The sequence below is a fragment of the Pleurodeles waltl genome, chromosome 2_2, assembly GCF_031143425.1.
Source record: "Pleurodeles waltl isolate 20211129_DDA chromosome 2_2, aPleWal1.hap1.20221129, whole genome shotgun sequence".
Lineage (NCBI taxonomy): Eukaryota > Metazoa > Chordata > Amphibia > Caudata > Salamandridae > Pleurodeles > Pleurodeles waltl.
In genome coordinates this window covers 149,407,754-149,431,607 of record NC_090439.1, presented here as the reverse complement: position 1 = coordinate 149,431,607, position 23,854 = coordinate 149,407,754, and the positions used below count along the sequence as shown (strand labels likewise).

Genomic DNA, 23,854 nt, shown 5'->3' with positions numbered 1-23,854 from the left:
ATTTACATATTCTGAATAGACTGTTGCGGGATAGTGGTTGGAGTGTTCTGCACAAGGGAATAATCCACTTCCCTCGGGGGCCTTTGTACAGAGGGCAAAAAAATAGGATGTGTTCAGCTGTTTCCTTGCATAAATGACAATTTATGCATTTGTCCGATGGGGAACTGTTAGTCGACCAACCAGCCGTGTAGCTATTAACCGCCAATGTCCCGTACCTGAGCTGGAGTAGTAGAGAGCGAGCACGGGCTGGTATGGGTAGATCCAGGGAGCTTTCAGGGAAGGGAACGTGTTTGACCAGCAGGAATTCAGCTGTCAGCCGACCTGACACATGTGAACAGAGAGATTCTTCGTTGATTTTTGCCCAATAATGTTCTTTGATCAGGCGTTTAGCACTGCCAGGAATCATCTCGGGGTTCTCCCAGTACTGGGATAGACTCAGTTTGGTCCATGCCGCTTTCATCTCCCTGAGCCACCGTACCTTTTCCCATCCGTGATGAGGTGGTAATAGTTCTTTAACTGCTGCCCTGTAGGGTTCAAGTTCGTCTGTTTTCCATAGTCTAACCCAATACAGGAGTGGTCTTAGATATGCTATGTCTTTGATACTATTTAAGCCCAGGTCCAGTCTGAGGGGGAGCATTGGCGTGCCCCTCCCCAGTCTAGATATGTGTCTGAGGAAGTTGTTTTCTTTGGTTTGGAGAGTATCCATCTGTCTATGTGATCCCCAAAGTTCTGCTCCATATAAGGCCGCAGCACCATGAAGTCTATTTTCACAACTGCTTTTAATTAGGAACATGTCTAGACCCGTGCGCCGTACTTAGGCCCATATTTATACATTTTGACGCAAAACTGCGCTAACGCAGTTTTGCGTCAAAAAAATTAGCGCCGGCTAACGCCATTCTGAAGCGCCATGCGGCCGCCGTATTTATTGAATGACGTTAGCCGGCGTTAGGCACCGGCGCCGTCTGGTGTGCGTTAAAAAAAACGACGTACACCAGGCAGCGCCGGCGTAGGGGGATATGGGGCTTGGGCGATAAGAAATGGGGCAAGTCAGGTTGAGGCAATTTTTTCGCCTCAACCCGATTTGCGCCATTTGTTTCCACTCCCAACCCCCATAGAAATGACTCCTGTCTTAGCAAAGACAGGAGTCATGCCCCCTTGCCCAATGGCCATGCCCAGGGGACTTCTGTCCCCTGGGCATGGTCATTGGGCATAGTGGCATGTAGGGGGGCACAAATCAGGCCCCCCTATGCCACAACAAAAAAAAAAAAACACTTACCTGAACTTACCTTAATGTCCCTGGGATGGGTCCCTCCAGCCTTGGGTGTCCTCCTGGGGTGGGCAAGGGTGACAGGGGGTGTCCCTGGGGGCATGGGAGGGCACCTCTGGGCTCCTTCCGAGCCCACAGGTCCCTTAACGCCTGCCTTTTGCAGGCGCTAAAAAACGGCGCAAAAGCGGCCGTACGTCATTTTTTTTGACCCGCCCACTCCCGGGCGTGAATTTTGCCCGGGAGTATAAATCCGACGCACATGCCTCGGAGTCGATTTTTTAGACGGGAACGCCTACCTTGCATATAATTAACGCAAAGTAGGTGTCCACGCTAAAAAATGACGCTAACTCCATGGACTTTGGCGCTAGACGCGTCTAACGCCAAAGTATAAATATGGAGTTAGTTTGGCGTCGAAATTGCATAAAAGAAAACAACGCAATTCCGGCGCAAACGGAGTATAAATATGCCCCTTAGTTTTTTCTGCTTAACAGTCTTACTGAGTGCGTTACGGATACAAAAACTATTAAATATGTACCAAAAGGCTTTAAAAACGCTTACTCAAATAATTAAGTGTTGAAACATTCTCCCATCCTAGGACTGTAATCTTGATTAAATAGCACAGTACACATACTTTCAGAGGTATATACTAATACATATGTCACATTTCAAGATACATTTTTACATACACAATTAAAAATAAAATTAATTTTGAGCAGGCTCTCTCATGATAGTAGCTGTTAAGTACCCTACCAACCCACACACAACTACACCACTACAAGGTTCTAAAAGTACAATACACAAAACCTCTTGTTCACATTTCTCAAACACCATAAGCTGTTTATTAAAATGTCAACAGGGTGGCACTGTTGCATAACGCAAGATTTAGGAATTAGTCAACATGGCATTATTAATGTGGCTCCAGAACCTTCACAACATTATTTACTCACACTACTGTGTTATTTACAGTCCATATCATGCCCCCATAATTACAATATAAATATAACACATAGCATATAACAATTTGAAAAACAATACAGCTATTTGTATATATGTGTTTAACCGCAGAGCCCAGCATCCATTCTAGAATTTTGCCGTCACTCCCTATGCTGGGGGCGGAGCTCTCTCTAAACCCCAACCTCGAGGGTTGAAGCAGCCATGCAGAGCCTGCTCCACCACAGACACTTGTATTCAACTACCCCTCCATTGCCCTTGATCAACTGTATGCTGTGGAGGGGCTCCTGGAGAACCCAAGCTTTGTGCACAGAACCCCTTGGATATAAGAGCCCAACCAGATGAGTGCATATTGAGGGGGTGGGGTGTTGTGTGGCTGGGTGAGGGCCTGCAGGGTAGAGGACATGATCTCCGGGGCCTCCTGACCCCACTGTGGGGCTTTTTTATTTATTTATGTTTTTTCTTCTAAAAACACAAAACATATTGGGGCCCTTGGGACCGGGGTCCCGAGCCACATGCTCTGGGTGCCCATAGGCCCTTATCCCCACCATTGTTTCACGTGCAGGGGCTGTGAGCCTCTCGCTCGGCGACCCTCTCCATGAGGATAGATATCCTTAAGGGTGGGGTCTGCCGAGCATGAGGCCTGCAACCCCCAACCCCTGTGTTGCAGGGACGGAGGACTGGAGTGCGAGGCTCGGGTCCCCAGACCCGAGCCTTGCGCTGCTATGTGCGTGGTATATGGCTGCAAGGGAAGCGAGCCTCTCGCTTGGTAGACCCCAGCCCTGAGGACTGTGATCCTCAGGGCATGGGCAGCTGAGGGCGAGACCCACTACTCCCACCCCCAAGAGCCCTGTGAGCAGAGGTGTAGGGCGTGAGTATGTACGGACAGGGTAGGGACATTGGGCCACCCGCTGGACGGCTCCCAACCCTGAAAAGCTGCGGTGCCCAGATTTGATGTGGCCTGGGGACCCGGGCATGAGGGTCAGGTCCCCAGACCCCATAAAGTACTTTTTTATTAAAAAGCACTTCATGGGGCTGGGGGGCCCGAACCTCGCGCTTGGTCCCGCTGGCCCCTACCCGCGTGCACTGTATGTGGTGACGGAGAAAGGGGGCGCGAGCCTCATGCTTTTTGATTCCCAGCCGTGAGGGCTGAGCTCCTCAGGACTGGGTGTCGCCGCACACGAGGCTGTGACTCCTGCACCACAAAGGAACTGTATGGTCCTGGGGCTGCGGGACTAAGCGTGTTGCCCATGCTCCTAGATCCACTGAAGTGCTTTATATTAAAAAGCAATTCAGTGGGCCTGGCAGCCCGAGCCTCACACTCGGGCCCAGAAGCCCTGTCCATGTACTCTGTTGTGTTGGGGGGAGGAGCTGCTGATCCTTGTGCTCGGCGGCTCCTGTAAAGTACCGGACACCTGGGGAGGGTGCGTATGGCTCATCGCCCCCCCCCCCCCCCTCCAAAGGCTTGTAGATCGCATGGTTTTGGGACCAGGCACCCCCACCACTTTTTTGTTTATAATCAAAAATTAAAAACATTTTACACTACAGCCACTATGGCCCACATTACTCTCAGGTACACACGCCATAGGTTGTGGGGGGATAACAAAAGGTTGAAACTACAACACACCATATACAAGCCATAGTTACTTACCTTAAGGAGGAGTTGCCAAGCATCAGCAGTCTGCTCTCTGCCCTTCATGTTTTCCACCTTGATGGTTTGGTGGTCCCCTGCTCTCCGCACACTTCAATATGTAATTCAGAAAAAAGAGACCTGTGAATGTGGGGTCTTTTATACTTGCTACATCATGCTAATTATGCATAGGCTTTGGGCTGAGGTTGGGCCCATAAATAGACATCTGTTTTAGGTTTTTCATTTCAGGTCCTCTGTTTGTTTCAAACATTTTTTACGTGGTCACTTTGTAATTTGACATCTGTTGCTTACCTTTGAACCCTGTCCTTCGAAGTATTGGGGGCATATATCTGTGATTTAGGTTTTCATCTCATGTCATCTGGCTGTTTCAAACTTTTACATTGTTTGGACCCTTTATACTTTGACCTCTGCTGACCCCTTTGAATCAGTTCCTGGGAAGTCTTGGGACAGACATCTGTTTTAGGTTTTCATGTTACGTCATCTGTCTGTTTCAAACTTTTTAATTGCTTGGCAACTTTATACTTTAACATCTGATGATCATATTTGACCCCTCTCCTGGGAACTCTTGGGGGCTGTCATCTGGGTTTGGTTTTCATGACCTGTCATCTGTCTGTTTCAAACTTTTTAATTTCATTGCAACTTTATACTTTGACATCTGCTGATCACCTTTGACCCCTGGCCTGGGAACTCTTAGAGGTGGCATCAGGGTTTGATTTCATGTCATGTCATCTATCTGTTTCAAACTTTTTAATTGCATAGCCACTTTATACTCTGACATCTGCTGATCACCTCTCAACACACTCCTAGGAAGTCCTGGGGAGCTTGCATATGTGCTCTAGGTTTTTCATTTCACAGGTTCTGTTTCAACCCTTAAGTATGTGGCCCCTTCATACTTTGACCTCTGCTATTCACCATTAACCCACCCTTCCTGGAAATTTTGGAGAAAACATCTGTTTTCCTCTGACCTCTGACCCTGCATCCTTGCAGGCAGGTCGCTTCCTCCTCACCACTACTCCGGTAAGTGCTGCCATTGGTTTGGGTTTGTTTGGGCTTGTCTGGGCTTCTTGGCTTCTCCTCTCCCGGAAGGCTCCACCCCCCTCCCTCCTCCTCGGAGCATATCCCGATCCTGACTCCTGCTGCCCCCCGCCCCCTGCACTCCCATTGGAGGTTTCCCTCCCTCCTCCCAGCTGCCACTCCCTCCCACCTCCCCTCTTATGCCGGTCACAGCACCAAAGGCACACCAAAGGCAAGCCCGTCTGCGCCTGTCCGCGGCAAGACCACGCCCAGCGCCAGACCCCCTGGCCAACACGCCTCCCGCGCCACCAAACACCTTTACACTGCCAACGAACTCCACGCCCTTAATCCAGGACGCTCCTCCATCTGCTTCCAGTCCACACCGACGCGCACCAAAGGACCCTTCTCCTGCAAAGCCTGCAATTTCACCTGCAACCTAACCTTCCAACTCCAAATCAAAACAGACATCCACCTAAGATGCATCCTACTTAACACCCGCTCCGTCCACAAACATGCAATTGAACTCTGGGACCTCCTGACTACATACTCACCCGACGTCGCATTCCTCACCGAAACCTGGATGAGTTCGGCCTCAGAACCAGACGTAGCCATAGCCATACCAGAAAACTACAAGATCACCAGAAGAAACCGAATCAACAGACCAGGAGGAGGAATCGCCATAGTCCACAAAAACACCATAAGAGTCTCCATCAACTCCCATGACACCATCAACTCCGCCGAGCACCTCCCCTTCAAAATCCACATCAACGCCAACAACACACTCAGAGGAACACTGGTCTACAGACCCCCTGGACCCAGACCGCAGTTCTGTGATGACATCACTGACGCCATCAGCTACCAAGCCCTCGCCTCAATAGACTACATCCTCCTTGGTGACCTAAACTTCCACCTAGAAAATTACTATATCAACACCACCAACCCAATCGACAACCTAGATAACTTCGGCCTCAAGCAACTCGTCACTACACCCACCCACTCCGCAGGCCACACACTCGGACCCATCTTCTCAGCCAGCAACCACGTCTCTTTCAGCCACACCACTGAACTCAGTTGGACAGACCACCGCTGCATCCACTTCTCCTACCAAAAACCAGTCACTCACCACCACCGCACACAACCCCCCTGAAGCAACTGGAGCAAAATATCAATGGATCAACTGATCTCCACTCTCGCCCGGGCCCCACCCCCTGGGTCCTCGGACCTCAACATAGCCACCACCAACCTGCATCGCTGGATAGAAGATTGCGCCAACACCCTCGCACGGCTCAAAAAAAAAAAAAAACACCTCCCAGAATCAAGGCCAGCTGGTTCACCCCAGAACTACAGGAATCCAAACGGCTATGTTGCAGAATGGAAAAAACCTGGCACCTTGACCCTACCAACTCCAACAACATTGCTTTCAAGGATGCCCTACGCAAACATCACCAACTGATCCACACCACCAAAAGGACCCACTTCAAAAACCGCATCAACGCCAATGCTCACAACAGTAAAGAGCTCTTCGGCATCGTCAATGAGCTCTCCACCCCCAGGACCAGCTCCAACAAACCCCTGCCATCACAGGAGTTCTGCAACTTACTGGCAACCCACTTTCGTCGAAAGATAGAAGAAATCCACAATAGCTTCAAACCCCAAACGCTCCTAGCAACACACACCTCATCCACGCCTGGACCCCCGTCAACATAGAGGACACCGCCACCACCATGGCCTCCATCCACTCCAGATCACCATCGGACCCCTGCCCGCACCATATCTTCAATAAGGCAAACATCATCATCGCCCCCCACCTCTGCAAAACCATCAACAGCTCCTTTGAGTCTGCCACCTTCCCAGAAAGATGGAAGCACGCAGAAATCAACACCCTGCTAAAGAAACCAAAGGCAGACCCAGACGACCCCAAGAACTACCGGCCGATCTCCCTCCTCCCCTTCCCAGCCAAGGTCATCAAAAAAATTGTAAACAGCCAACTATCCCGGTTCCTGGAAGACAGCAAGGCACCTCCCAATCAGGATTCCGCAGAAACCACAGCACTGAGACTGCACTCATTGCTGCCACAGACGACATTAGGACCATGCTCGACGAAGGAGAAACAGCAGCACTCTTCCTCCTGGACCTCTCCGCAGCTTTCGACACGGTATGTCATCACACTCTCCGCACACGCCTACACAACGCTGGAATCCGTGACAAGGCACTCGACTGGATCTCGTCATTTCTCTCAGGCAGAACCCAGAGAGTCCGCCTCCCACCGTTCCTGCCAGAAGCTTCCAGAATCATCTGTGGTGTTCCCCAAGGATCTTCGCTCAGCCCCACGCTCTTCAACGTTTACATGGCCCCCCTCGCCAACATCGCACGAACCCACCACATCAACCTAGTTTCCTACGCAGACGACACTCAGCTCATCCTCTCCCTCACGAAAGACCCTACAACTGCAAAGAACAACCTCCACAACGGACTTCACGCCATCGCCAGCTGGATGGAATCAAGCCACCTCAAGTTAAACACAGACAAGACAGAAATTATCATCTTTAGCACCAATCCCTCAACTTGGAATGACTCCTGGTGGCCCACCTCCCTAGGAACCGCGCCCTCACCCACCAACCATGCACGCAACCTATGCTTCATTTTGGACTCCACACTCAGCATGACTCAGCAGGTCAGTGCCATCTCCTCTTCCTGCTACAACACTCTCCGCATGCTCCGCAAAATCTTCAAGTGGATTCCCGCGAAACCAGGAAAACTGTCACCCACACCCTGGTCAGCAGCCGATTGGACTACGGAAACGCCCCATATATGCAGGAATAACAACCAAACTCCTAACAAAACTGCAAAGAATCCAGAATGCATCCGCCCGCCTCATTCTGGACATCCCACGCCGTGACCACATTTCCCCCCACCTCAGAGACCTTCACTGGCTACCAGTGTTAAAGAGGATCACCTTCAAACTCCTCATCCATCACACAAGGCCCTCCACAACACAGGCCCAGCCTACCTCAACGATAGACTCACTTTCCACACCCACACCCACAATCTTCGCTCCGACAGCCTTCCCCTCACCTCCATCCCCCGCATCCGCCGCACCACCGCCGGAGGAAGATCCTTCTCTCACCTAGCCGCCAAGACCTGGAACTCCCTACCGCTGCACCTTCGCCAGACCCAAGACCTCTTGACATTCAGGAAACGCCTCAAGACATGGCTCTACGACCAGTAGCTCCCCCCCAGCGCCTTGAGACCCTAACGGGTGATTAGTGCGCTCTATAAATCCTTGATTGATTGATTGATTGATTTTAGATTTCCATGTCTAAATTGATTGGGTGACTAACAAAAGCACAATTGTCCAGCCCGCTTTTGTATTAGCCAACAGTGTGGAGGTGTGGCTTTACATTTCCAATGCTCCTCTCAGCCACAAGGTCCTGACTGTCTGACATGTCCAGACTTGTCCTCCTAGGCCCAGAAACATGACGCACACCAGCACGGCCCCGATTTTTTATAGCCCATAGCCTTAGACACTGTGCCTAGGACCATGGCATGTGATTAACACATGATTATATGATGTCACAACACACATGACCCACCTACGTCAGTTCCAGGGCGGGCTTTCAGGGGCACATGAAATCCCAGTCACCTGCATGTTTAAGGTCTTGCTAAGGCCATAATTAAACCTCCCTGGGATCTTTTGAGTATTTACTCCTACTGTACATGGATAACACCCAAGTCTAAACTACAGAGTTTCCCACAAGTTATTAAGCCCTAGTTTTGACTTCTTTATGAGAATGTCACGTCAAGGTCATCCGTTTGTATCACTATAAAATGAGAGGCAAATGCAAACCGCTTAGAATTGCCAGGGTAAGTGGCAGAATATCATAACCAAATATTCTTTACGAAAGTCAAGTTCATTTTTGTAAACAGCATTTAGGACACCATATATTTGTCAGACAGCATTTTTCCTAGTACTACTCTTACATACAACAATAGCCAGTCCCCACTTCAGAAAGGAAACGAAAGGCTTTCAGCAAGCACAAGAGAAGGCTTTAGCACCTGAGGTTTCATTCTCCACAAGATGGTTGGTACTGACATTTTTTACCAGAAAAAATGCCTCTTTGAGGTAACAACTGGCATATCTTTTATAGGGCAATACAATGTAGAGAGAAAACAACAATTCTCTGTAGATAACCCTGCTTTGCTAGCAGGCATCATAAAGCCCTCATATAGAATTTTGCTTTGTTTGATGGGGTCAGCTGGGGATTTGAGATGTACTGCGACATCATTAATCGGATTCCATTTACTATACATCCTACTTCAAAAACGTCAGTAGTTTGGATTTTCTACATATAACATAAAGCAGTTGCAGCTCAGTCTTCTCTTCTGTATAGGGTGTCGCACACTACTGTTAGTGTTTTCTTCTGAAGTGACCCTGGAATGACATTGATGACTGATTTCATTCAGTCTTACTGTGTATTGACCCTCTCGGTACCCTCCTTTGAATGCCTTGTCTTTGAAATACTAATGTCACCTGCTTTCAGTCCACAATCACTATTCTTATTCTGGTATGACCTTTATGGGTTGATATCCTTGAAGCAACAGTTTTTAAAAATGTGTTCACTGTAATACATAGGAGCATCATTTTCCAGAGCAACTGCAACAGCGGTTCGTTCTGACACAGTGCTGTCAGCCATTCCTGCTAATTAATTAAGCAAGTATGATTGACCGCTCTCGCAGATTGTACATATAAATTTCATTCCCAAATAGCCTTAAGTCAATTTATGTGGTTCTAATTTGGATCAAAAACTGATTCTGAGATTCTGCATATATGAATGCAGGAGCGTGCAGATAGAATAAGCGTAGTGGGTGCTAGGTTTAAGCAGAGATAAATATTAATGAGCAGGTTAGAGGAAAAGCAAATCTCAACAGGGAATTAGTTAATTCCATCCTTTGTGAGAACATGTCAGAGGGTGGGCCACTAATCGGTGAAGATGCAGCACCTGGTTCTGTCTTTTTGGAACAATTAAATGTGGAAGAATTTGATGATTGTTTCATGTTATTGCCATTTGTCTAGCACACCAAATAATATTTACCATAGCACCATCAGTTATCTGATAACGCAGCTCCACATAATTATGCTGCTTCCAGCACAGCCATTGTCCTATTCACCATCCAATAATGTTTCAATGTTATATTACTGCCCATTTCAGACTGTGTTGTGGACCCTGCCTGTTGTGATACTGGATGTTGGTTTTGGTTGTAAAATGATCACTTGTGGTCCTCATAGATGACCGTGTGTAATTATGTCTTCTTTGAACTGTGTGTGTACAATACTAGTGTCAGAAAGGTGATACACAAGTTTTTTTTTTCAAAGGCTTCAACCTCCCTTAAATCAATAGCATGCCCATTGACTGTCACTGTGAATATAAAAATATTACAAATCCTGTGCCATGTCTGAACTCTCTAAGAGGTGTGTGACGTTCTGAGTCCTGTTCTCTTGCGTTTGTGATACAGATGTCTTGTCTGTGTTTAGAGGAGTTGCTGAATCCATGGTGTCAAGAATTGTTCTTTGTGTAAAGTTCTGAATGTTGTCTTTGTTGTGATTGGGTTTGCTCTCAAAGACACCAGAACATTATGCAGTAGTCTAATAACCATTTCTGTCACGTTTGTGCTGGAATTTTATGTGATAGTGATTGTAAGTGATGCAAATGTTAAGGAAGTCATGGCTAATTTGCATATATACTATGTGGAGTGCCTGCGTGTGGTCTTCCATCTAATGTACCCTTTTTTAGATTTTTTAAAATGACGTACCAACCTGACAAGGGCAGTTGGGAGCCACGAGACCGCACATTATATAGAACATGTGAGCTGTTCTGGATGTACGTGAGGTGTTACGTGTAGTGTTCTTTTGAGGCATGATGCCATAATATTGTATGCAAAGTATTTTGAGTTAAATATTGCATCCTAAATATCATTTAAAATATTGCCCCGTTGAGCATAATATTAAAACACACATAGCACCAATGGTATTGTAAACATTAGTTAGGGCAAATATTTCCGTCAGACGATGTTCTTGCTAGCTATAGTTAGGCCTGGTACATCTGTCTGATGTTTCCGTGTGGAGACCACAGGTGATCCTTGGAGCTATATCAAAGCAATTTACATAGCATATCTGAGCTGTGTTGAATGTATTGGATGATTAGTTCCTATGTGTTTTGTTGAGTGAGTGTTCATGGTATGTCTAAGAGGAAAAAGCATATGGGGGCAGTGATGTGCAACTACATGCCATTACACTTCATTGCCTCTGCTGTATTGAGTGAATGGCAAGGAATGTTGGGACTCAGTGATAGACAACTTGTAAGGATGGTCCCCCAATTGCTCCTCTAAACCATAGTCTGGATGAGGTAACCCCCTTTAATTTCCTTTCACAGGTACTGACTTTGGCAGCATTTATACTCATGTCCCCGGGGGTATGGGGGGCAGGTGTTCCCAATGCTGGGGCTACTGGCTTCTTTGAAGTCTTCATATTATCTCAAACACTAAGTGATGTGTAAGCAATGACTGAATATCAGAGCGTGTTCATATAAGAAACTTTTCTCAATCACCTTTGGTGCGCCTGTTACTCGTAGAGGACCAGGAACATCTTTTTATTTTTATAGATAATGTTTGCACGAAGATGGATAGCTACTGCCACAGAGAACAATAGAGACTACCCAGGCTCCTCTTCTTCTTCCTCTATAGTTAGATTCTAATAGGCAGGGAGCAGGCAGGGAACAGCTGCTGTACTGCATGGGCTACAGAGATATAAGCTGGAGCTCCTCTTCTAGTTAATGAATTTCAGCATTGGCACAGTCCTAGATACACCCTTTCAGAACATGGAGCTTAATGTGGCCCATTTCCTAAAAGATAGAAATAGGCATGAAGCTCTTTTGAAGTGCTACAGGTCTGCCCTGCTGTTTTGCTGATCTTGCATGTATAGAAACCGAGATGTAGCCCAAGAATTCCATGAATGCTTCTACATTGCTCAGGGCTAGGCATCTCGTGCTGGCCTCCTTCATTGCCAGGGTCACACCCTGCCACCCCCACCCATGTGACAGTATTGATTGATATTCAATCCCTGCTTTCAGTATTGCCATATTGAAGGACCAGCGAGCATCAACTCAAAATCACAAGGAAAGCAGATGTGCCATGCCCCCTTAATCCAAACACCAAACTCTTTACAGGTTGTTACTATGTTGGTGTGTTTTATACTGTGGTCCAAATCAACCGGATTTACTAATGGAATACCTTTGCGAACAGCTGATAGAAAATAACCAGGTGTTTGCGGGGGTATTGTGACTGTCAATTTAACAACTAGCACACTGTTGAAAAGCATTTGGAGCTTCATTATGACCCTGGTGGCCGGTACTACACTGGTGGTAACACCGCCAACAGGCTGGCGGTGTTCCACCAGTGGATTATGATCGTGGCGCATTAGCCACGGCCATACCACCGGCCCCTCCACTTGACCGCCAGGCTTCCGCCAGGTGGTCATAATCCCCAGGGCAGCGGTGCAAGCAACGCTGCCCTGGGGATTATGAGTCCCCAACCGCCAATCTGTGGTAAACAGCGCCACGGAAAGGCTGGCGGTAAGGGAGACTTGGGGTGCCCCTGGGGGCCCCTGCACTGCCCATGCACTTGTCATGGGCAGTGCAGGGGCCCCCAAGCACAGCCCCATTGCGCATTTAATGCGCGATGAGTGCTGCTGCACCCACTGCACATCAACATTGCCTCTATTATGAGCCTGCTGCAATGTTGATGTGATTTTTCCGCTGGGCCAGCGGACGGAAACACTGTTACCATCCGCTGGCACAGCGGAAATGTCAAAATAGGGAGCCGACAATACCACCAGCACTGGCAGTATTGTGGCACCCGCGGCTTTGGCGGTCTTCTTGCAAGACCGTCGAAGTCGTAATGAGGGCCTTAGTGTTGAAGAGAAATCTATGTTTGCAAACATATTTTAAAGACATTGCTTTAAAGTTATGACTGCATATTGATACTGTATCCACTTTACAGGTTCATCGTCCCATTATTTGCAGTCATGTAGTGATCATGAACAGAATATAAAGTATTCAATTTAGGTGCCCTAGTATACCACTACATTATCGTTTGTAATAGATAGCATTTAAGTTTTTTTTTTTTGGATGATGGGATTTTTACTGTTTAATTTTTGTTCGAGTGCAGCAAAGTATATATTTAAATTTTGAAGCTAGTGCAGCATAGCGCTGGAAGGCCCATTGATTAAATTGGGTGTGTCATTTTAACGCCTATTCTGACCAGACGTTAAAAATGACTGTAAAAATGGTGCAGTGAAATGTTATAAATTTCACTGCGTCATTTTTTCAGGCCTCCCTGCGTTGGAATGCCCCTTACCCTGCATAGATTATGCATCATGCAGGCATAATGTGGCGCAAGGGGCTGCGAAGTGGCGCAATGCCAGCATTGAACCACTTTGTAAATACAGCACAGGGGAAAAGCCACCTTAGCGTAAAAAAAAAAAAAATGCTCTGGTGGTGCAAGGTAGTACTAGGGGCTTTAAATATGCCCCTACGCCTCCAGTGCCCTAGATGATGTGGAATACATGCAGTTTTATCTTTGAAGTTGCGAAGCTATCCCCGCGACTGCAAGGATCCCAGTTAATGCTTGATACAATTGTATTATCTATGTCCATTGTGTTGGTTGAATGAGAAGTGATCTATCTTCTGTATAAGGTTGAATGTCTGTCCCTCCTCCCCTCGGAACAATTCAATCAGTACACAGAATATGAACTTTTTGCCTCACAAATGAGATAGCTATTGGTTAGTTATAACATAAGATTCAATATCTTCACACCAGGAAAGGGGCGATGAGGAGAAGAAATGGTGTAGCCATCCACAGACCATCCATCTAAACTAGGAGAGTGAATTTGAACTAAGACTAGTAGGTCTTTCAGTCCGCGAGCATGAACATTTCTGGCACAGAAAATTTGAGGAGAAAAACACAAAATTAGCAATCCATGTGTTTGAAAGCTTTCATATCAATTAATGGCCTTCAATAGTTTTAAAGTTGTTTAACAATAAAAGTTGCAAACAATAATTTACCAATCAGACAACCTTTTGTTGAACAGTATTGTGGCTCATCAGCTTTACAGATTACAGCATGCTAATAGTTTTTATGTGTAACTTTCTGTCTAGGAATGGAGCCCATAGGTATTCCACTGAATCATGAGAATGACACACTAAATCACACCCATCAAAGCAGAGTCTGTGGAGACAGGTAAGTTATGGCAATACGATGGTATTACAAAGTATGTCATTTGCTTAACCTACACGTTTCAGTGATAATAAAGTTTTAACTACCAACTGAATAAACTATCAACTGTGTTCTTTGAGATGTCTAAATGCAAGAGGATTGTGAAATTGGAAATGTGGGGAAAGTTGAGCAAAGGTCCACACTAAAAAATAAGGAGAGTTGATTCACAGTGCACCATGGCTGAAATTATGGTTTTGTTCTCTCCAGCCCAAGTATTGTCCCAGGGGGCTACACATATTCAACAGCTGTTTTTGAATTCCAAGCAAGCATTAGAACTAAACGTTAACTAAGTGGGACTTCTGGTCAAGGGTATCTATGACTGAGAAATGGCAAAAGAAACAAAAAACGAACAGCCTGATTTAGGCTTTGGAAGGTGGCTCTCCATTTACTTGCGAAACAGAGCTTATGACCTCCGCTGTTCAGGCAGACTATAGCTTTCCCATAAGAACAGATCTATGCCTGACTAGTGGAGAGCTATATGTCTTTGGAGGATCAGTTGACACCCAGGTTCCTCTGAAGATACTCAATGTTTGCTGAGCAGCAGCAATGTTCCGTGCAGTCGCCCAGTAAACTTTCTTCTTTTACAGACTCAAAGATCCAAAGCAAAAGTATGCTTATGTAAAAGAAAATACATGACTCTGACATCCGGAGTCTTCTTCCAGAGCATGGGGGGTTATTTTTTCTTTTTTCTCTCAAGACCACAGGGCTTTTCATACTCCATATAGAACAGGCTCTCTGTTTTACTCACACCAATGGCCTGAAGGTCTGTCAGACTGTCAGTGTAAGATTTGACCCATCCGGGGAACCACCACAGGAAACATGATTGTCTACTCTGACCCTAAATAAAGCGAGGAGACTGGCACATTGATGCCTAGGGTAGTCTCATTTTTGTGATGCAGTACCCTGTTCTCCAAACACTAAATTATGCCCACACCATTTAGAGATCAGTTTCGTTTCAGAGAAATTGCAGTGCTTCACCCTTTTTGTGCAAACCTATTTGTTTTATAGAGCAAGAGCAGACGATCTTCAAAAATGTGTCCAGGCACCAAACAATAAGCAATACAATTCCTCCAGCAACACACAAGATAGATAGACGCAGAAATGAAGATTAATTGCTACAAAAAAAGGGTAATTACAGCTGTTTTTTTAATACCACCCAAATTAGTCTCAAAAAGAAGATGGAGTGGGTGCATGTTTTAGAATGTAACCTTCACATATGCAAATGACTGATCTATCTGCTAGGCTTTATGGATTCTAGGGAGTTGAAGGACATGAAAGAAACCAATAAGCCTTTAAACACAATACATTTTTTCTCTAGTAGTTTTTGCGGCCTATGTGATTGGTGAGCGATGGGAGTGGTCAATGCCAATAAAAAGGCTGGTGGGCCATGCTGATTTGGATCATTTGCAGACCTTGAGCAGGATAGGTGGGTAGGCTCAGGTAGGATGCATGCATTGCAGTAGTCTTGAGAGACTCCCACTTTTGCATAAATAAAAGGAAAGTGAGGAGACTGCTGAAGAAAGGGAGGGATTTTTTAACAGCTTTCAATGTAGAAAACAAAATGTGTACGTTTATCAATCTGAGTTTGAACGAAAGCGGTGGACCCGAACGCAACCCCTAACGTTTTTACTGTCTTCACTGGTACCAGAGGACTGCCCATATAATCGGGCCACAGCTGTGGGGAACAGAGGGTGTGATTCTAACTTTGGCGGGCGGCGGAGGCCGCCCGCCAAAGTTCCCCCAACAGAATACCGCTACGCGGTCAGAAGACCGCCGCAGTTATTCTGTTTCCCGCTGGGCTGGCGGGCGACCGCCAGAAGGCCGCCCGCCAGCCCAGCGGGAAACCCCTTCCCACGAGGAAGCCGGCTCCGAATGGAGCCGGCGGAGTGGGAAGGGTGTGACGGGTGCAGTAGCACCCGTCGCGATTTTCAGTGTCTGCAATGCAGACACTGAAAATCTTTTAGGGGCCCCTCCTACGGGGGCCCCTGCAATGCCCATGCCATTGGCATGGGCACTTCAGGGGCCCCAAGGGGCCCCAGGACACCCCTCACCGCCATCCTGTTCCTGGCGGTCACAACCGCCAGGAAGAGGATGGCGGTGAGGGGGTCGGAATCCCCATGGCGGCGCAGCATGGAGAATTCCTCAGGGCAGCGGAAAACCGGCGGGAGACCGCCGGTTTTCCGTTTCTGACCGTGGCTGTACCGCCGCGGTCAGAATGCCCTTGGGAGCACCGCCAGCCTGTTGGCGGTGCTTCCGCGGTCCCCGGCCCTGGCGGTCAATGACCGCCAGGGTCAGAATGACCGCCAGAGTCTGGTACAGGCTTCCAGGATCGCTACCTCAGTTTTATCAGAGTTGACTCTAGTTGTTCTCGATGACGCGCCCCAGGGTAGGTGCAGAACGGATCAGGGAACATACAGAATGGTTCCGTCTCTGGTCGGAGGTTTGAGCGTCCTCATGATGCCTTATCTCGAAATGGGATGGGCGACCCAATAGATGACTGACTGTGACTATTTAGTCCATATACTGTAAGTGACCTTCCAGCACTTATTGTTATCTGTTTTCAAGGAGAAGTTGTTTTTTAAGGTCCTGAAGAAACGCCGCTGGATCTTTTCTAGACCATTCAGGCGTGAAACATGTCGACCTCCCAGTGTTAGGATCGAGTATTTCTCCTTCTTTCCTCACTTTATGTTAAGGAGTATAGGGTACATTACTCCCCTTTGGACTCCTTGATTCATTTTTAATCTTGGCCTGACTCCTACATATAGTATTAAAGACATTTGGTGTCCAGAGCCAATTTTAATACACCTCTTACTCTCCTTTTTTCACCTTACATTATCACATTCTACTGATTCCACTTGATCAGTAACACCATTTTCGGTCAAAGAGCCTACCACCTTTTGAGTGGTGGCCCGTCGGACATTGCAGCGCCGGTCCGGCGAGGAGTCAGCCCGATGATGATGCCTAGCGTCGGAATTGATGCTTGAGGGTACTCCTAATGACATCACTCGCCCGTGATAACTAGCGTAGGCAGACACTTTTGGAACAGTATACTTTTGTTATATAGGTCTAGTTACAAGATACACATTCCTCCGCAGCTTTTAAGTTCATGCAAAAATCAGTGGTCGCCAGACCACTGAACCATCCATTTAAAAAAGATTTGCAGCTGTCACCTGAATAACACACGCATGGGAGTTTAAATTGCTTAATTAAGGCTGATAAGAGCGCAACGTTTGAATTAAGTAGGGTTGGGCTCAATGCTTGTGGAACTCCACATTGCAACAAGTGGGTGGAATTAGGAGCAACAGGGAGGCACAGAGACAGACTGAATATGACCTATTAGAAAAGATTGAAATACGTTCAATCTAGTTCCTTTACTGAAACTTTAGCAAGTCTAGCATAAATGTGTCAAAAGACAACTCACATTAACTTAACCTTCAGTCACATATTTTCCATGATTTTGTCAGGAGAAGCACTGTCAATTTAGCCTTGTGTGGCTTCATAGGATCTTTGCCATTTCAAACCTTCTGGCTAACTGTTGCACGACATACCTCAAAGTTCTTGTTCCTTTTCGGTTTACATTCCATTTAAATATATATTTTCATTGTGACCAACAGGCAACTTCTGTATTTCGATTTCTAACAAACAACATAACACATTTTGGGGGTCATTACGACCCTGGCGGAACAAGTCCGCCAGGGCCGTGGGACGCGGTGGCACCGCCGACAGGCCGGCGGTGCCCCGCGGGGCATTCTGACCGCGGCGGCTCAGCTGCGGTCAGAGAAGGGAAACCGGCGGTCTCCCGCCGGTTTCCCGCTGCCCCAAAGGAATCCTCCAAGCCGGCGCAGCATGCTGCGCCGGCATGGGGATTCCGACTCCCCCTCCCGCCATCCAGTTCCTGGCGGTTCTCCCGCCGGGAACCGGATGGCGGGAGGGGGAGTCGCGGGGCCCGTAAGAGGGCCCCTAAAAGTATTTCAGTGTCTGCAAAGCAGACACTGAAATACGCGACGGGTGCAACTGCACCCGTCGCAACTTCCCACTCCGCCGGCTCTATTACGAGCCGGCGTCATCGTGGGAAGGGAGTTTTCCCCTGGGCTGGCGGGCGGTCTTGTGAAGACCGCCCGCCAGCCCAGGGGAAAACTCGGAATACCCTCCGCGGTCTTACGACCGCGGAGCGGTATTTCGGAGGGGGGAAGCCTGGCGGGCGGCCTCCGCCGCCCGCCAGGCTCGGAATGAGGGCCTTTGTGTGCTGTAAAACTTCATTATTGGGTTGGCAATGGTTGATGTGTCAATATTTTGATGGTCTAGTCCTCTTGGTTCTGTCAGTGGCATTGGTGAAAATTTGGTGAAAACAGAGTGCAAGTGAGCAAGTTACTCTGAATTCTGCAGTTTTCACCATTGCGGTGGAGCCTGGTCAATACTCACAGTCAGCTGTATTTTAACATAGTTGATATGCTGTTCTCCTGTACCAAATATTAGTGAGAAGGCAAAAATAACAACCACTGATAAAGCCACAACCTACGCTACCCTAAGTATAACAATGGTGGAGTTTTAATTGAGGTGATTGAGAACCCATCTAAAATAATAATTACAGTCCTTATCTAGGTAAATCACAGAAGTACCTGATAATACTGTGCTCAATCCTCTGGGAGCTGTGGCACCCTGATGTAACTTAGAGTCAATGGCCCTCATTCTGAGTCTGGCGATCTTAAGACTGCCAGACTCACTGTGGTGGCAGGTCCGGCACAGTCATGGTGGTCCGATTGCCACAGTCCGACCGTGGCGGAGCCACCATGTTCCAACCGCCGACAGCCTGGCGGTCTCGGCGGTTGTAATCTGCCAGGGTGGCACTGCATGCAGAGGCCCCCATGGACAGCCCTGTCACACTTTCCACTGTCTGAATTACGGGCAGTGGAAAGCGCAGTGGGTGCTGCTGCATCCGCCTACCGCCACATTGCCACCGGGTCAATGTTAAGGCCCTGTTTCTGGCTGGGCTGGTAGGCAGAAATGCTGTTTCCACCCGCCAGCGCAGCGGGAAACTTGTAATAGGGACAGCGGTGTTCCGGCCACATTGAAGATTAGATGGCGGTACAAGTTTGGTGGGTGTCCTCTGCTGCTCACCAAACTTTATAGAGATAGAAAGTCTTTAGCAGGGCCTGAGATCTGGCTACCTCTGAGGAAAGGCTCGACGACAGGGAGCCTCTGCGGAAGGCTTTGGAATCAATCGGACGCTGCTCAGTGTTTGGCACAGTGAAGCCATTGAAGAAGGTTATTGGCATTGAAACAGAAATGCTGCTTAGTGGCTGAATCAGGTGAAGCTGTCAATGAAGGTTGTTGTCAGCAATGATGCTCACTGTTGTGTCTTTCAGTTAGGCAGGGAGTACGGCACTCCCGCTACACACAAGAGCCCAGAGCCTTATGGACAGTACTTGGGGGTCAGGACTCACACTGAAAGAGGCCAGCAGAGGAGACCAGTTAGGGGCCAGTTGGGACTGGCTAGCTAGAAATCAAGAAAATGCCACTGGAAGCTTGGTATAGCACAGCAGTTCAAACAGGTCAGCCAACTGACCCTTGTAGTCACTTCTGGGACCATAGGTTAAAGACAAGCTGGTCTATTAATCCTCCAGGTTTGGGGTCAGCATTCACTCTCAAAGAGGCCAGCAAAGGGGACTAGGTAGGGGCCAGATAGGACTGGTCAGCTGGAAATAATGAAAATGCCACTGGAAGCTTGGTGTAGCACTGCAGCTCAAAAAGGTCACCCAGCTGACCCTTAGAGTCACTTCTGGGGCCCTGGGTTAACCGCTTCTGTGCCTTGGACGAGGTGACCTCGTCCAAGGCTACAGTTCCCCCGTGCCTTGGACGAGGTCACCTCGTCCAAGGCACAGGGGAACTTGGGGGAGCGCTAGCGCGCCCCCCGTGCACCCCCTTCCCCCCAAGGCGGGGATGACCTTCCCCTTCCACCCCCGACCCCCCCAGCCCACCAGTGACGTCAGCTCGCGAGCGTGCGCTGATTTGTCACAGGGGCCTCCCCCATTGCGCTGGAATCTCTGCTTCCAGCGCAATTGAAAGAGAAATGCACAGCATTTCTCTTTCAATCACTGGGGGAGGCCCGGAGGGGCTTCAAAGGGAAGGAAATGTATTTCCTTCCCTTTGAAGTCTCTCCCAGGGTTTCAAAAGCCGGATTGCTTGCAATCCGGCTTTGAAACCCCACTAGACACCATTTATTTTACAAAGTGACATAAGGGAGCGACCCCTTGGGCAAGGGTCGCTCCCAGGGGGGGCCATTTTCCAGGAAGGCCTTTTCTGCCCCCCCGGGGGGCAGATACCTCTAGGCACCAGGGATCATTTTTTTTATTTTTATTTTTTTTATTTTTTTTAGGTGGGGAGCGACCCCTTAGGCAAGGGTCGCTCCCCTAGGGGGCAAATTATAATTAGGCCATTTCTGCCCCCCTTGGGGACAGATTGGCCTATTTTGATGAGGCCAATCTGCCCCCAAGGGGGGCAGAAACCACTAGACACCAGGGAGTTTTTTCTTTGCGTGAATTTTACGCAAGGGGAGCGACCCCTTAGGCAAATTTATTTTAGGCCATTTCTGCCCCCCCTGGAGTCAGATCGGCCTATTATTAGCAGCACCAGGGTAAATTTTTTTTTTGTGTTTTTTTTTTTGTTTGTTTGTTTTTTTAGAGATGGGGAGCGACCCATCAGGCAAGGGTCACTCCCCTGGGGGGCAAATTGTATTTAGGCCATTTCTGCCCCCCTTGGGGGCAGATTGGACGAATTTAGGTCAATCTGCCCCCAAGGGGGCAGAAACCACTAGGCACCGGGGATTTGTTTTTTGGCGCCAATGTCACGCAGGGGGAGCGACCCCGTAGGCAAGGGTCGCTCCCAGGCAGGGGAGGTTTGGGGGGGTGGGGGTTGGGGGGTCAAATTTAATTTAGGGCATTTCTGCCCCCGCCTGGGGCCAGCTGAGCTAGAGGCCAAACTCCACAGGTAGGCACTTTGCAAAAAACACCTCTGTTTTCTGTGAAAAAATATGTTGTGTCCACGTTGTGTTTTGGGCCATTTCCTTTCATGGGCGCTAGGCCTACCCACAGAAGTGAGGTACCATTTTTATCAAGAGACTTAGGGGAACACTGGGTGGAAGGAAATTTGTGGCTCCTCTCAGATTCCAGAACTTTCTGTCACCGAAATGAGAGGAAAAAGTGTTTTTTTGGCAGAAATTTGATGTTTGCAAAGGATTCTGGGTAACAGAACCTGGTCAGAGCCCCGCAAGTCACCCCATCTTGGATTCCCCTCGGTTTCTAGTTTTCAAAAATGTGCTGGTTTGCTAGGTTTCCCCCGGTGCCGGCTGAGCTACAGGCCAAAATCCACAGGTAGGCACTGTTTTCTATGAAAAAATGTGATGTGTCCACATTGTGTTTTGGGCCATTTCCTTTCTTGGGCGCTAGTCCTACCCTCACAAGTGAGGTATCATTTTTATCGGGAGACTTGGGGGAACGCTGGGTGGAAGGAAATTTGTGGCTCCACTCAGATTCCAGAACTTTCTGCCACAGAAATGTGAGGAACATGTATTTTTTTAGCCAAATTTTGAGGTTTGCAAAGGATTCTGGGTAACAGAACCTGGTCCGAGCCCCACAAGTCACCCCATCTTGGATTCCCCTAGGTCTCTAGTTTTCAGAAATGCACAGGTTTGGTAGGTTTCCCTAGGTGTCGGCTGAGCTAGAGGCCAAAATCTACAGGTAGGCACTTTGCAAAAAACACCTATGTTTTCTTCCAAAAATTTTGATTTGTCCACGTTGCGCTTTGGGGCGTTTCCTGTCGCGGGCGCTAGGCCTACCCACACAAGTGAGGTATGATTTTTATCGGGAGACTTGGGGGAACGCTGGATGGAAGGAAATTTGTGGCTCCTCTCAGATTCCAGAACTTTCTGCCACAGAAATGTGAGGAACATGTGTTTTTTTAGCCAAATTTTGAGGTTTGCAAAGGATTCTGGGTAACAGAACCTGGTCCGAGCCCCACAAGTCACCCCATCTTGGATTCCCTTCGGTCTCTAGTTTTCAGAAATGCACAGGTTTGGTAGGTTTCCCTAGGTGCCGGCTGAGCTAGAGGCCAAAATCTACAGGTAGGCACTTTGCAAAAAACACCTCTGTTCCCTTGAAAAATTTGGATGTGTCCACGTTGCGCTTTGGGGCTAACCTGTCGCGGGCGCTAGGCCTACCCACACAAGTGAGGTATCATTTTTATCGGGAGACTTGGGGGAACGCTGGGTGGAAGGAAATTTGTGGCTCCTCTCAGATTCCAGAACTTTCTGCCACAGAAATGTGAGGAACATGTGTTTTTTTAGCCAAATTTTGAGGTTTGCAAAGGATTCTGGGTAACAGAACCTGGTCCGATCCCCACAAGTCACCCCATCTTGGATTTCCCTAGGTCTCTAGTTTTCAGAAATGCACAGGTTTGGTAGGTTTCCCTCTGTTTTCTTTCAAAAAATTGGATGTGTCCACGTTGCGCTTTGGGGCGTTTCCTGTCGTGGGCGCTAGGCCTACCCACACAAGTGAGGTATCATTTTTATTGGGTGACTTGCAGGAACATAGATTAGCAAAACAAGTGTTATTGCCCCTTGTCTTTCTCTACATTTTTTCCTTCCAAATATAGGAGAGTGTGTAAAAAAAGACATCTATTTGAGGAATGCCCTGTAATTCACATGCTAGTATGGTCACCCCGGAATTCAGAGATGTGCAAATAACCACTGCTCCTCAACACCTTATCTTGTGCCCTTTTTGGAAAAACAAAGGTTTTCTTGATAGCTATTTTTTACTCTTTATATTTCAGCAAATGAATTGCTGTATACCCGGTATAGAATGCAGGGTGCAGCTCATTTATTGGCTCTGGGTTCCTCGGGTTCTTGATGAACCTACAAGCCCTATATATCCCCGCAACCAGAGGAGTCCAGCAGACGTAACGGTATATTGCTTTCGATAATCTGACATTGCAGGGAAAAGTTACAGAGTAAAACGTCGAGAAAAATTGATGTTTTGTTCACCTCAATTTCAATATTTTTCTTTTTCAGTTGTTATTTTCTGTAGGAAACCCTTGTAGGATCTACACAAATGACCCCTTGCTGAATTCAGAATTTTGTCTACTTTTCAGAAATGTTTAGGTTTCTGGGATCCAGCATTGGTTTCATGCCCATTTCTGTCACTGACTGGAAGGAGGCTGAAAGCACAAAAAATTGCAAAAATGGGGTATGTCCCAGTAAAATGCCAAAATTGTGTTGAAAAATTGGGTTTTCTGATTCAAGTCTGCCTGTTCCTGAAAGCTGGGAAGCTGCTGAGTTTAGCACCGCAAACCTTTTGTTGATGCCATTTTCAGGGGAAAAACCACAAGCCTTCTTCTGCAGCCACTTTTTCCATTTTTTTTTAAAAAAACGAAATTTTCACTGTATTTTGGCTAATTTCTTGGCCTCCTTCAGGGGAACCCACAAAGTCTGGGTACCTTTGAATCCCTAGGATGTTGGAAAAAAAGGACATACATTTGGCTTGGTTAGCTTATGTGGACAAAAAGTTATGAGGGCCTAAGCGCGAACTGCCCCAAATAGGCAAAAAAAGGCCTGGCACAGGAGGGGGAAAAGGCCTGGCAGCGAAGGG

The 23,854-nt window shown here is 47.7% G+C and overlaps 1 protein-coding gene across 2 annotated transcripts in view; it reads left to right on the top strand.

The window, feature by feature from the left end:
• The window catches only part of MOCOS (molybdenum cofactor sulfurase), a 2,173,869-nt gene that overhangs the window by 1,924,396 nt on the left and 225,619 nt on the right, over nt 1-23,854 (top strand). For both annotated transcript variants that reach the window (XM_069219520.1, XM_069219521.1), the window contains exon 10: nt 14,096-14,177. In XM_069219520.1, the coding sequence (XP_069075621.1) occupies nt 14,096-14,177 (82 nt within the window). The remainder of the gene's footprint in view (nt 1-14,095; nt 14,178-23,854) is intronic.